This window comes from Ascidiella aspersa, chromosome 3 (genome assembly GCF_963924565.1).
Source record: "Ascidiella aspersa chromosome 3, kaAscAspe10.2, whole genome shotgun sequence".
Lineage (NCBI taxonomy): Eukaryota > Metazoa > Chordata > Ascidiacea > Phlebobranchia > Ascidiidae > Ascidiella > Ascidiella aspersa.
In genome coordinates this window covers 30787840-30801699 of record NC_139449.1, presented here as the reverse complement: position 1 = coordinate 30801699, position 13860 = coordinate 30787840, and the positions used below count along the sequence as shown (strand labels likewise).

Below are 13860 nucleotides of genomic sequence, written 5' to 3'. Positions count from 1 at the left end.
TTTACGAAATTAAAATTTTATAAATCCACGCGTCGCTCAGTCTAAATCCCATGCGAGAAACACATCTTTTTACGATAAATCGCTTGCCGTGTCAATACTTTTGAAAGCTGGCAAACACCTTTATCGTAAACATAGCCCCAAAAGCCGATTAATTATAATACATATGTACCTCACACTCGAAAACAAAATTGTTTTTTTTATTTTTTCATATGTTTTTTTCTTTCTTGGACTTCATTAGGCATTATGGTGCGAAAGCTTGTCAATTAAAAAAAAATCCAAGTGTGCAACACCCGAAGTTCAGCTTTTGTGCATGTATGCTTCATTCTTCGGTGGGTTCACCTGATCAGTTGTTTATAAAGGCTGTAGAATAGACTATTTTATGAACTCCAGCCATAAGATCGAAATAAGAACAATCAGCAACGTCGGAATAGACCAAAATACGATTACTGAATGGCCGTAATAACGTAAGACTGCCATATTTTCAGCACCCAAAAGAGGGCATTTTTTGCCAGGAAGTAAAACGAAAATATAATTGTTACGTTTGAGTTTGTTGATGTTTTTTATTTCCTTGGTAGTTGCAGGAAAAAATGAAAAAAAAACAAACATCGAAGCAAAAGTTAATAAAAATTTCTGATCATTTTTAACTAGATCGTGAAATTGTTTACACGAAATATCATTGAAATTATAAACAACCGTCAATTAAAGGCATTAATCTTTTGAAATAAATTATTGCAACGTCTCGTCTAAAAGTATTGTTAAAAGTTTAAGCAATTAACTCGAAATGCAAAAAAGAGGACATTTGGGCATTTTTGAGCGTCCTCGGAGGACCATTCACTTTTCTTGAGAAAAGAGGACAAATCCTCATAAAAGAGAACATATGGTAGGCCTATGATAAAGTATGAATCGTAATAAGTTCTATGAGCATACCCGTCGGAATAAGGCATAAAATGTCCAGAATCAGGCCTATACAGTATTTTACCTAACCCCGAACCCCACCCCTAAGTACATCATTAACTTCCCCAATAATTTGAACCCTAACCTATTTTCTAACCACACCCATTGCCCAGAAATAACGCCAAACAGGGCCAAAAATTCCAGTGCCAAAACAGCGACGCCCTAAGGGCGCCCAAACGTCGACAACAAAACAACCGATGTCGGATCCATGGCCTCCAATCGTCTCATATCCTCTCTCTACAGTTTCAGGCGTTATTTTGGTCATTTAGGCTACTTTCCGATGAATATAGGACTTTTCCGATGAATATAAGACTTCGACAGGTTTAGGCGATATGGCCATGCCCCCCCCCCCCCCCAAACTAAAAAATATGTACATTTTTTTTACTTAATAGGCAGCTTATTTTCGCGGTTCCATAGGTAGTATGGCCTATTTTCGCCAAAATAAGACATATTTTTAAGTTTTGTAGTGGTGTACGAGCTTATGGCGCCATATAATAAATATTTCAAAAAAATTGTAAAATTCGTTTCGCGCACTCGCGCAAAGAGGCGTTTTTCAGATATGCAGCGACGGCTTAAATGACCGTACGCTGACCTCGACTATATAATAACTAACTTAAATCCAAGTACAATTAAAAGCTTTTGTGTTGTTAGTGCAAATCTGTATCGGAACCAACCTGCCAATATACTTCATCCGGCCCGCCGCCCCTTTGACAAATTAGACACGAGTCCATTTTAAATACTTTTTTACTATTTTAAGTGTGTAAATGCGAAAAATTTTCGCGCTTCGCGCTAATGATCTTTATACATCCAGTGTGTTTTGATGCTCTTTTTGAACTAGATCAGCGCTTCTTTACTGTTGCGCCGTGGAAAGCTGCCAAGTGCGTCGCGGACAAACGGAAAACGTATTCAAACATAATCGACAAATATTTTTTAACCATTTTTTTTTAATGTAACAAAAACAAGAAATTTAAAAGAAATAACGGTATACCAAAAATATAGCGCTCGCTTCGCTCGCCAGGTTTGCCCCAAATGGTTAACAAACACTAAAATAGATAACTATAAAATTTATCGCGTTTTCTCAAAGTAGTTTTATTACACTTTTTAATAGTAGTAGGGGGATGACGACGTGTGGACTCGAATTTTAAACCAAGTATACGCTTTTTTTAGCGAATTTGCGCCAAGACTTTACTGCCTCCTTAAAAGTAATTATAAACACGTTTTTAAAGTGCAAAAAAATCCGAGGCCCACCTGATTCACAATTTTATAAAGTTGTAATAACACAAAATCTCATTTAACATATGTTGTGCGGCCCGCAGAGACCTTTCTGAGTTTGGTTTTGGCCCGCGACTACTACACAAAGGTTGCCGACCCCTGTAAGGATTTGAATATAGAGTTTTGCTCATTTTACCAACCTTATTTGGCAAAAACCAACTACAGTAACTTAAAAATAGAGAGAAGTGTCATGAAAGAACCACAGCTGACCGCAGCAGACAACGCTATGGTGTTATTGCGACGTGGCCTCGGCGCTTTTTCGGTGGCATGTGAGGTTGCTCCCGCCTTTTCGGGAAAAAGCAAGATGTGTAGACAATAGACATGGTAGCGTCTTTCAGCGATATTCTTCATACCGGGTCAAACTAGGAAACCGGCCCACTGTAGAGGCTAACCTTATTACTTTTTGGTGCTTTCAAAAGTTCTGTTTTTCGCGTTATTTTGCAGGAGTTAGTTTATTCGGCCATCCGATGTTATTTTTACCTGAATTATGACGCAATCGTGTACTTTTGTGACGTCATATCTCAAAAAATTGTGACGTCATATCTGAAAAAAATGCATGGCCCTCCCCAAACTGAAATCCTAGATCCGCGCCTGGTCAGAAGGGCGTTTATTTACACCACAGACGTGATTCTTACCGATTGATATTTTGTCAGGCCAAACTTACTGAATATTAAAACTTAAAAGTGCAAAAAGTCGTGTAAAACAAGCAATGAAAATCGCTGTGACGTCATTGCCAAACTGCTGTAGTCTCGAATGGCGCTCCAGCAGCCTCGGTTTGTTTCCAACCAACGTCAGTTTGTATTTGCTCAGTTACGCCGTAGTCGCGAGATTTCGCGCTCGTAAACAATTTGGCGGAAATGGCGCTAAATTGTTTGTAGAAGCTTGCGACTGGCAGCCGTCATGCAAGAAGAAGTAAAATTACGTTTGTCACGCGAGTTACATCAGCCGATATCAGCTGCACAGTGTAAAGGTTTTTCGCCTTTCGTCAAACTTTAGAATGACTTCCTCGCAGTCACTCTGCTGCACACCCATATTTTAAAGCACCTACTGTGTATATACGTAGGTGAAAATCTAAAACTATATTTCTTAGACTGTCCGAGTATTGCACTTCTTTTAATTATTTATTTTGGAGTTGCTGTACTGTTAATACACGACGATGGCGCTGGTCTAGAATCCTACCACAGCGCACATTATTTGGGTTAGGGTGCGGGTTAGCGATTTGAGTTAGGGTGGGTTAAGTATTATTATTATATAATGAATACACTAATACTTGACCCACCCACACCCAAATGCTAACTCACACCCTTACCCAAATATTGTGTGTTGGTTTAATAATTATGGTAGGATTCTAGACCAGCGCCCGATTTGTTTACCAGTTTCCCATGTCGCCAATAGTATGACCTAAAAGTTGCTTTGCATTTGTTTATGAAATCGTGTTACATGATTTTATTTTAAAATAACATTTATAAAGCCTGTTAAAAATTTGATTAGAATTTGCGGCGCTTGTCTCCAATCCTACCACAACAAACATTATTCATTTGGGTTTTGGTGCGGGTTTTTGATAGGTGCGGGTTTGGGTTTGGTCAATATGTTTAAAATAATAATACTTAACTCACCCAAACGTTAACCGGCACCTTAACCCAAATATTGTGCGTTGCTTTATGGTAATTGTTTTAACGCTGTCATAGGATTCCAGACCGGTGCTGAATTTGTTCCGTTTAAATATTCCACATATTGTTGTGAACAATTGTATGTTGAGTACTATCTGCATGACAATGTAAATATATATATCATTATTAACATTACATTCGATTCTAACCACATTCGTTTTTATGTAGAAAAAAAAAATTTGATTAGGTGGCTGCAGTAAATATAGCAGGATGTCAGAAGCAGATAAGCTAAACGTGGATAAAATAATTGGACATTTGCTGGAAGGTAAGTCGCACATAGTTTTTTTTGTTTATACTTATTTTCAAAAAATATTTTCATTCAAAAGTTAATGCAAGTTTGTACTGCAAACACACAAACTAATATGTCTAACTTTCCATGTAATTACAGTCAGAGGTTCTCGGCCAGGCAAAAGTGTTCAACTCACCGAAAATGACATAAGAGGTTTGTGCCTCAAATCACGGGAAATATTTCTCAGTCAACCGATCCTTCTAGAACTTGAAGCACCATTAAAGATTTGTGGTAAGGGTTGAGAAAAATTTTTTTTTTATAAATTTGGGTTCTAATATTGAGTTTCATAAAACAACTGATTCGAACATCATTTCAAAATATTTCAAATAAATAGTACAAAAAAGCTAGAGTTTGAAAATCTCTGAAAAAATTTGTAATTTATGCTTTGTAATATTAATAAAGATTAAACTTAGGACAAAACTTAGTAAACTGAAAATCAGTTTGTTTGGATGTTATATGAAATTATATTTCGCTTCTAAAAGCATCATCAGTACTGTATATTAATTCAAATGAATACATTTTATTATCGATGCAAGTGTAACCGTGCAACCAGAATTGCTTGTTTTTCACCTTTATTCGAAAGAAAATTCTGAGTGTATTACTAGTTAATAAGCCTTTAAACTACGGTGACTAATTTTAAATCCTGATTTTTTAAATTTCATTTCATTTACTTTAAAGTTGTTATATATATATATTTATTTGTGTGTATCTCTTATAAAATGTTGCTAGTTTTAATGTTGCATGTATAACCAGGTGATGTCCATGGGCAGTATTATGACCTTTTGCGTCTCTTTGAGTATGGAGGATTTCCTCCTGAGTCCAACTACCTCTTTCTTGGCGACTACGTCGACCGCGGAAAACAGTCCCTTGAAACTATCGCTCTTCTGCTCGCTTATAAAATCAAATATCCAGAGAACTTCTTTCTGCTGAGAGGCAACCATGAATGTGCGAGCATCAACAGAATTTATGGTTTCTATGATGAATGTAAGTTGGTATTTATATTTAATGGCAATTTCATGGTTGGAACAATATCATTATTATATACTTTAATTGGTGCTAAAAAAGTAACATATATATAAACATATTTATGTCTATATGTGTGGTGTATTTATAAACATGCATGGTTAAGTCTGGAGAAACATTCTATTGCACTGCTAAATTTAGAATGAAGCAGCCAACCAGTTGAATTTGAAATTAATTTATTCTCTTGGGCATCAATGTGACTTGCGACTTTAAATTGCCAGGCACAGGCAGATTTTAGTATGCCATTGCTGAACCTTATGGCAGCTTGTTATTTACTATTTACAAGTTTTTCTCTACTTCATTTTAAAAAATGTGCGTAATATTGCTAATAAAAGCAAGTTATTAGTTCTTGACATTTCAACCAAATACATCCCTCCATACTGTTTTGTGTGCTTAACCTAATTTGAAAACATCTCAAATGTGAATAGTTTTTGTTGCCACCAACTGCCCAACTATTACTTAATGTTAAACAGTGTTGTATATAATTGGTGGTGATTTACAGGCAAAAGAAGATACAACATTAAACTGTGGAAAACCTTTACTGACTGCTTTAACTGTCTTCCCCTTGCAGCCATCATTGATGAAAAGATTTTTTGTTGCCACGGAGGTAAACATTCCAATTTTTAAGCGTATATATTTTAACCTATGTTAGACACATTTCTTGGTTTTAATTAACCGCTTAAATTTGTCTTTTTATGTTACCAGCCATTAACCTAAAGTATAAATACATTTGCAAAACTGTTAGTGTGTCTGAAATTAAAAAAAAAACTTTTTGTGTGTTTATTTTTTGAAAATATCTTGGTTTAGAACACTATATACGGATCTGTTCATAAGTTTAATGGTAAAAATAAGGGCCCAAGCGACATGCTTTATTGTTCAAACATTTTGGCAATCTTGGTTTAAGTAAGCATTAGCTGCTTTGAAAAAGTATTGCAAGTTTGCTTACACAGTTTTTTTTTAATTTATTAGTTGTTAATAATTACAATTAGTGGTTAAGTGTATTATTGTTTGTTTTTGTCATGATCTTTATCAATTACTAATACACAACAAACAAGTTACTCAAAAGGTCATATGGCGTTTAAACAAACAGTGCACAATTTTGATAACTTGTTGTTTCCATATTTTTATGATGTCAGCAAATTTAATTGGACAACAACAGTTAGCAGTAATTGGAATGTAAAAATATTTACTGCCCCAATCTTCCTATGCTCATTGACGTATGAGGATGTAGGTAACTGGTTAATCATTGCCTCCTTTGATCAGTTTTGCTCCTATGTATAGCTATCAAAGGCAAACATTTGTTAGCCAACAAACAGTTTGTTGACCAATGGCCTTGAGAGTTTGTCTCGTGTAGTTTGGCTTGTAAGTTAAGGGAATTCCACTGGTTCAAAATCTCGTACATGAATGAAAAACATTATGCTTTAGTTAAAAAAGCCTTGTGTGTTTCTTGAACAAATACATCAGGTTAAAAGAAGTAGGTGCTAAAAATATTTCACTTGATTTTAGGCTTTTAAAATGGTCAACATTTTTTCTAAGCATTGCACTTATCTAACACAAGGTCCAGCATTATACCTTGAAAGGTCAATGCAGGGCTTTGTTCACAATTGCGAATTGGATTACTGACAAATCGCTTTATTGCGGTTTGCTGGAGCCACTGAATATTTTATGAACTTTAGATTGGCATGTGGCTCCGAACCCCAACATGCTTTGTGCCATTATCACTGCTCCTGTTTTACTCCCATGCTCGCCCCTTGAAAGGGCATGTTATTGTTGTTGCTCAAAAGGCAGATTATTTAATTTATGCAATCATCTCGCTGTGGTGACTACTAACCTTTGTCTGATTTTAGCTTGTCACCTTTTGATTACAATCTCTTGTCTATGACTTTATCGGTTCTGATCTATTATTAAAATCTTGTTTAACTCAAAAATTACCTTGAATGTATCAAAGCAAAATATAAAGGTATTGATTTTCAAGTCTGCCATGGAATTGTTAGTAGTTTTGAACAATAATTAGTAGTTTTGAAAAAAAATATTATATTTGCAATTACAAATAGGCATATATGCAGCAAATTAAGCAAGATTGTATTAGGTTTTATTTTTTTAATTTTTGGAATTTATTTACTACTTTTAGCATATTTGCTAGGGTAATTGCTAAGCTTAAATTGTGTGCTTTTGTAAAAAGCGTGACACAAATTTGTTTTTATTTTCTTAGTGTGAAAAGTTTAAGAACCACTGATGTAGACCATCACACAACTGTTTGTGATGGCTGAATTATAACTGAATAATGTAATCCTTAAACAATTAGCACACACAAGAATGAAATGTTTGTTTTTTAATATAGGCTGGGCCTTAGAAAAACATACAACAATACTGTATCAGTTGTTCAATACTGTGTCAGTGGTTCAAATATAGGGGAGTATTCCAGGGACTAAATCTTTTTAATGAACAGAGCTTGGTCAAGTTGTATACATTTAACCAAACAAAATTTCTTCTCTGTTATGGCACTTGCAGGTAAGTACGTTGACATAACTTTCTGTTGGTTGTCTTATACCACTTTACAGAACAAATCTATGAATTCAAGAACTCAGTATTACTTCTCAAACAAGCTTGCCTGTGATTTGACACTAGACAAAAAATCAAATTAAAGTCCAGTTAATTCAAGTATATACCCTATACAATATATTTTTATGTGCTTTGTATTCAGGTCTATCTCCAGATCTGCAATCTATGGAACAAATCCGTCGTATCATGCGGCCCACAGACGTTCCTGACCAGGGTTTGCTTTGCGATTTGTTGTGGTCCGACCCGGACAAGGAGGTCATGGGCTGGGGTGAAAACGACCGGGGTGTGTCGTTCACCTTTGGATCAGAGGTGGTCGCCAAATTTCTTCATAAACACGACCTGGATCTAATTTGTCGAGCCCACCAGGTGAGAATTTGTTTACTAATTGGGTTTGACCAAACATTTCTTTATGCACAATTTTATTTTGGAAGGGCTTAGCAGTAGTGTTTAGCTAAATTAGTTATAGCTACTTCAGTACATGCTAAAAAGTTTTTGCATGAGCCCGATTAATTTTTTTAATTCTATTGAAATTTATAAAATATCCTGTAGTTACAAAAGTAGGCTTTCTTTTGAAAGACCGTGTCGGTTAATTAGAACACCTTAAACCAGGGGTGTCCAACAAGCGGCACGCGTGCCAAATGTGGCACGCGACCTAATAAAAAATGGCACGCAAGCCCTCCCCAAAAAATACTAAAATTGTTATTTAGCCAATTGTCAGAAAATACTAAGTTTGTTATACCGCCAATTGTTTGTTCACAATATAAATCAATCGCGTCAATCACGACAAACAACAACTACTTTTGATCTAGTAACATTATACTGTGTGGAGGCTAGATTCACATAATATTATATAGCTTGGTGTGAAGAAACAAAAGTCAGCTCAACGAGAGACACTTTGATGCAGTGATGTGCGTTTATACTAGACAGTTTTTTTTTCAAGTTTAAATATAAACGTTCTTAGTTTTGGTAAAAAAAGCGCTTTTATGATTAAAAAGAATTGGTTCGGTTACGAAACTTTGGCACGGGTAGAAGTTATAAGATAAAAATTGGCACGCCGGCATGTTTGAGTTGGACACCCTTGCCTTAAACTTTTGATGATTAGACCATATGTGCTACAACACAAATCTAAGATTAAAAAGATACCGGTATGAAAATACGATAATAAACTATCGCCAGATATGACATCATGCCCAGTAAATGTTTGATATGTCAACTCAGTACTCAACATTAATTAGGGTTCACAACAAAACCCTCTACCGGTTTGTTTGCTTTCTTTTACTAATCGCTGTCGTTGTTTGGGTATGCGACAGCGGCGCGACACTTACACACGAACATAATAATCGTCCTTTGTTACTGGAGCGAACCGCGCTCCACACGATACGTGGCGAAAATAGATCAGGCTGGCAATCGCATAGGCCGGGCGGTTTGACGAGCTACAAAACCCCTAGTCGCAATTTCCTTATATATGTCGCGCTGAGGGCGCGATTACGAATTAAGAGTTGTCGCTTCGCCCACAATCGCCGCTCGTATTTGCTAAACACGAAGCCGCGCGAAACGATACCTGAATGGACGCTGGCCACCCTTTCGCCGCTTGTAATTCCACACTCTGGTATCTGTCTCATGCCCGCGCGGCCGTTCGACGCATATTTAGCTCTCTTTTTTCTGGCCAGTTTTTCCGCAGTATGGTGCCGCGTTTTTTCGAGTGTTAGGCCAACTATGGCCAGTGTGGCCGAAAACGATCTACATTCTACAACATCAGCCCGGTTTAAGGCGAAAATGTTATTGACTTATGAGATAAAATACTCGGAACAAGTCTTCATGGGGAGTCGGCCTGTTTTATTGCGGCCAGACAAATTAGTCAAAATATTTCAGTTTTTACGGATTATGTAAATTATGACTAACGGCAATAAAATATGCCCAACTTTATTGAAAAGAAAGCGAAGCAAAATTAGTCAACAAAACACAATTTAGTCGAACTGGCATTAAAAGAAGTCGATTTGATTTGTAAGTGGCCTTCGAATATATTACGTAGCGAGCTGAAACTATAAGCTAAACACGACTTACAAAGGGAACCAAAATCCCCGTTTATATAATGGCGGAATGAATTGGGGAACAAACTAGACTGCAGAATTTTACTAAAAACGAAACACTGCCGTCCGCTTATAAGGCAGCCATGTACATAGCAAAGAACAGGATAAAAAATCGAATAAAAACAGAAAACGTATATGCGACATTAACGATGGCCTTCGAAACTGTCTAGATCAGGGGTCGGCAAGCTTTCTCTTGTCGCGTGCCAAAACCAAACCCAGAAAGGTCTCTGCGGGTCGCACAAAATGATAACTAAGAATTGTGTTATTAGTATTTTAGAACAACTGTGCATCAGGCGGGCCTCAGATCGTTTTTGCATTTGAAACGTGTTTATTATTTAAATTTAAGGAGGCAGTAAAGTGTTGGTGCAAAGCGCGAAAAAAAGCGTTTGTTTGGTTCAAAATTCGAGTTCACACGTCGTCATCCATACTACTAATGAGAAGTGTAATAAAACTACTTTGGTGAACGCGATAACATTTAAAGTTAAGCTAGCTCAGCGTTTGTAAACGTTTAAGTGAAGGCAGAACTAGCGAGCGCGATTTTTTTTGGTATACCGGCATTTCTTTTAAATTCTTGCAAGGTTTTATTACATCGCCGAAAATAAAAAATAAAAAAATGTTAAAATAGTCAAAAAGTATGTGAAATAGTGTCTAATTTGTCAAAAAGGCGGCGGGCCGGATGAATTACATCGGCGGATCCGGCCCGCGGGCCGTAGGTTGCCGACCCCTGGTCTAGATATTCAAAACAATACAACAAAAACTTCTATGAAAATACCAAAAAAATTAATCTCAATAAATAAAATATCTTTTTTTTTGTAACTCCAGGTGGTCGAGGACGGATACGAGTTCTTTGCCAAGCGCCAGTTGGTCACCCTCTTCTCGGCACCAAACTACTGCGGCGAGTTCGACAACGCAGGAGCCATGATGAGTGTCGATGAAACTCTCATGTGCTCGTTTCAGGTAAGCTTTGAATACTAATATTTGTTTTGTACCGACTTGTCGTTCTAAAATTACTTGACTTGACTTAAGTTGACTTGGCTTTACTTGGCTAACCTAAACTTGGTCTATTTGAGTCAATTGGATAAGCTAAATGACTTGGCTTTAACAAATGACTTTACTGTGGTTGAAATGCTATAATTGAATACATTCTAGCACAGTTGGCTAATTTTCGTCAATTAAATGTTAAAATCTGAAATTGCTTTGTTGTTGACGCTTGCTATTCGAAATATTGTTTTGCATCGAATTGACGTGACTTGAATTTGACTTGTTATTTGTTGTTACGACATGGACCGGGACTTATTGTTTACGACACTTGGTGCTACGTCATTTTGATAATAAGCGGTTGTTAGCTTCTCGCATAATTGACAAAAGTGCCCTTTAAACACGCCTAAACACGCCTTTCGGGGTAATTACATACAAACTGAGAACCCATGTTCACAACACCGCTTGTATATATGTCGGACTGTTTTTGCCGCAACCCTTATGCTTCTTCCGTTTTTTTCTGTTTTTTGAGTTTATGCTGAACGTAACAAATTGTGAAGCAATTTTTGCCGGCCGCCTAAACTTTTAACGTTTTTGCGATGACATGATTGACCTTTAGCGTAATGACTAGACTGGACTAGGCTTCGTCATTAGGATTAATGTTTTTAGTAAGACTTGAATGTGTCCATAATGTTTGTTAAAACTTAGCGGCTTCTCACATAAAATTTACCATGGACATTTTAGTAATTTGATGTCGTATAATTTTTCCAAATGTCCTGACTTTTTAAAGGTGATACAGCAATGAAGTTTCTGTTCGTCATATTTTTGCTAATCGTTGTTTTTGTTCCTCTTCCATTGGACATACGTAAATTGGCTTTACTGCTATTGTTTAATGATCAATCCACCAGATATAAATTATTTGTATACGGAATTTCTTATTTTAATAGCTCATGCATAAAGGGCTTTGTAATTCAGGAAACAAAGGTCGTCGCGTTTTTCGATATCAAGTCTATATTTTTTCCAGTCTGTCGGTCGATTTTAAAATTCTTTGATCATTGCCCCTTAATCTCATAAACCCCGATAATACCAAATCAATACAACAGGAGAAAATTAATTGCACTGTCCTGCACCGTACTACGTACGGTAACCTACGAGATATCGAAAAATAGATTCTATAATATACGATTCTAAATATGATAGAATGAATGCCAACCAAGCAATTTAAAATATGAAAACTCTTCGCTTACTGTCTACATATAATATATGTCGTCAATTGTGTTAGTCTGCTATAAAAATAATAAACAATGATCTGCAAAATATTTGAGTATATTTTGTAGTCGGTAATAGTATTTTTCGCCTACAAAAATTGAGTAGTGGATTTGAACCAAGAGTCTTATTTCTTAGTTCGTTAACCGTAAGGAGTAACACCCTAAACATGGACATAAAAAAATACCACTCGCGTCTTATTCTCTCACACACATTCCAGTTCCCAGCTAGATTTATCACGCACTCTTTCTCGGCTAGATGTCTTCTAAATGTTGAGCACTAACGATATTAAGTGGGCTTCATTTTTTTGAATTTACACTGGGGAATTTGTAAAATAAATGCGATCATACTATTGTGGCTGCAAAAATCTATTGACTTGAGTATTTTAATAGGAACTGACGCTATCGTTTGTAACTCAGGCAAAAAAATCAATCACGGCATGAACCAAAAAGCCTCAAAAGGGAGTTTTTGTTCCGATTTATTAAATGAGTGTGTTTGACCATTTATAACGCTTTCCTAGATCCTGAAACCGGCCGACAAGAAGAAGTTCCCATACGGTGGTCTCAACGCCGGCCGGCCCGTGACCCCGCCCAGGAACGCGGCCGGGAAGCCCAAGGCCGGCAAAAAATGAGCCCCCGGCCATTTTTTTGCACTTAGAAGCACCCCCGGTCGTCTTCTTCAACTCGCTGTTTGCGTGGTCTTGCCGTCAAAACTGCGCGGCCCGACAAAAACCCTAGCAATTGCATTGGTGTGTTTTTGTATCGAATATTTTTTAGCGTCTCACTTTTGTGCTGTTCCCAAGTGTAGCGCCGTACCAGACTTTTCTTCTTACTCTTATTGTTACTAGCCGGCGCGTGTTTTTAGATTCGCGTACGCTGTTTTTGTTAAGCGCTTCCCCACTTTTAACTGCGAGACGAACGCTGGTATATAATTAACTGTTTACCATTCTACTCGGTCTTAATGTTTTCATCGCCAGTTTTTAGCTTACGCGCTCTTTTTTTCATCCTTAGATAGTAAAACTGTATGGTTTGATTTTTATAGATGTATTTAGTCACGCACCTTCGTGTATTTTTTTGTTGTTTCTGCGACTGCACAGTAATTCATCCTGTCAAAACGAGTCAAAATTGATTCCGTTTTTCTTGCTTCCAATCTCAAGTGGTGACGTAACTTCATTCGAGCCGCGAGCGACACCTTTCGGTTGATGAAATCGATTATCTTCGCCCGTTCGGTGTCGCACTTTCACCTCGCCCAACTGCTTTAAGTGTGTGTACATTAAACCCACCTCGACAAGCAAATACCTACGTATCGAATTCAAGGTAGCAACCCTACCGAAACATTCCTGCTATCTATAACCACAGTACACTGTCGTGCTTTTTTCGTTATCAGGAAACGAGATCCCTTAAAAAGGTTACAAAACCAAAAAAATCCCTATTGGTGCCGGTGCCCCGACGTTGGCGACTTGTCTTATCTGACTTTTGTTAGTATGACGTTTTACTTTTGTTATGATTCGAATAAATGTTTTTGCCAAGATTTGACTTTTATTTCAATACAAATTGTTTTGTAACAGCTCTTCAAACTGCTGACGATAGGATCGTCCAAAATAATCAATTTGGGTTGCATGTTGCAAGTTTAAATGTAAGGTATAAGGGTTTCAAATCGTATTTTGGATTTATGTTTTATTTTTCTGATAAATACCAAATGGTTCCCAATATTTGATAAGCACACGAAATGCCCAGATCTATCGAGAAGGTCTTAG

The 13860-nt window shown here is 36.9% G+C and overlaps 1 protein-coding gene across 1 annotated transcript; it reads left to right on the top strand.

Moving 5' to 3' along the window:
* The first annotated feature begins 4025 nt into the window (after positions 1–4025).
* On the top strand, positions 4026–13575 carry LOC146161558 (serine/threonine-protein phosphatase PP1-gamma catalytic subunit B). Its single transcript, XM_083385622.1, has 7 exons — positions 4026–4161; positions 4285–4416; positions 4939–5169; positions 5711–5815; positions 7913–8136; positions 10683–10817; positions 12625–13575. The coding sequence occupies exons 1-7, from the start codon at positions 4107–4109 to the stop codon at positions 12733–12735; spliced, it is 993 nt and encodes a 330-aa protein (XP_083241748.1). The 5' UTR covers positions 4026–4106; the 3' UTR covers positions 12736–13575.
* Positions 13576–13860: the final 285 nt, after the last annotated feature.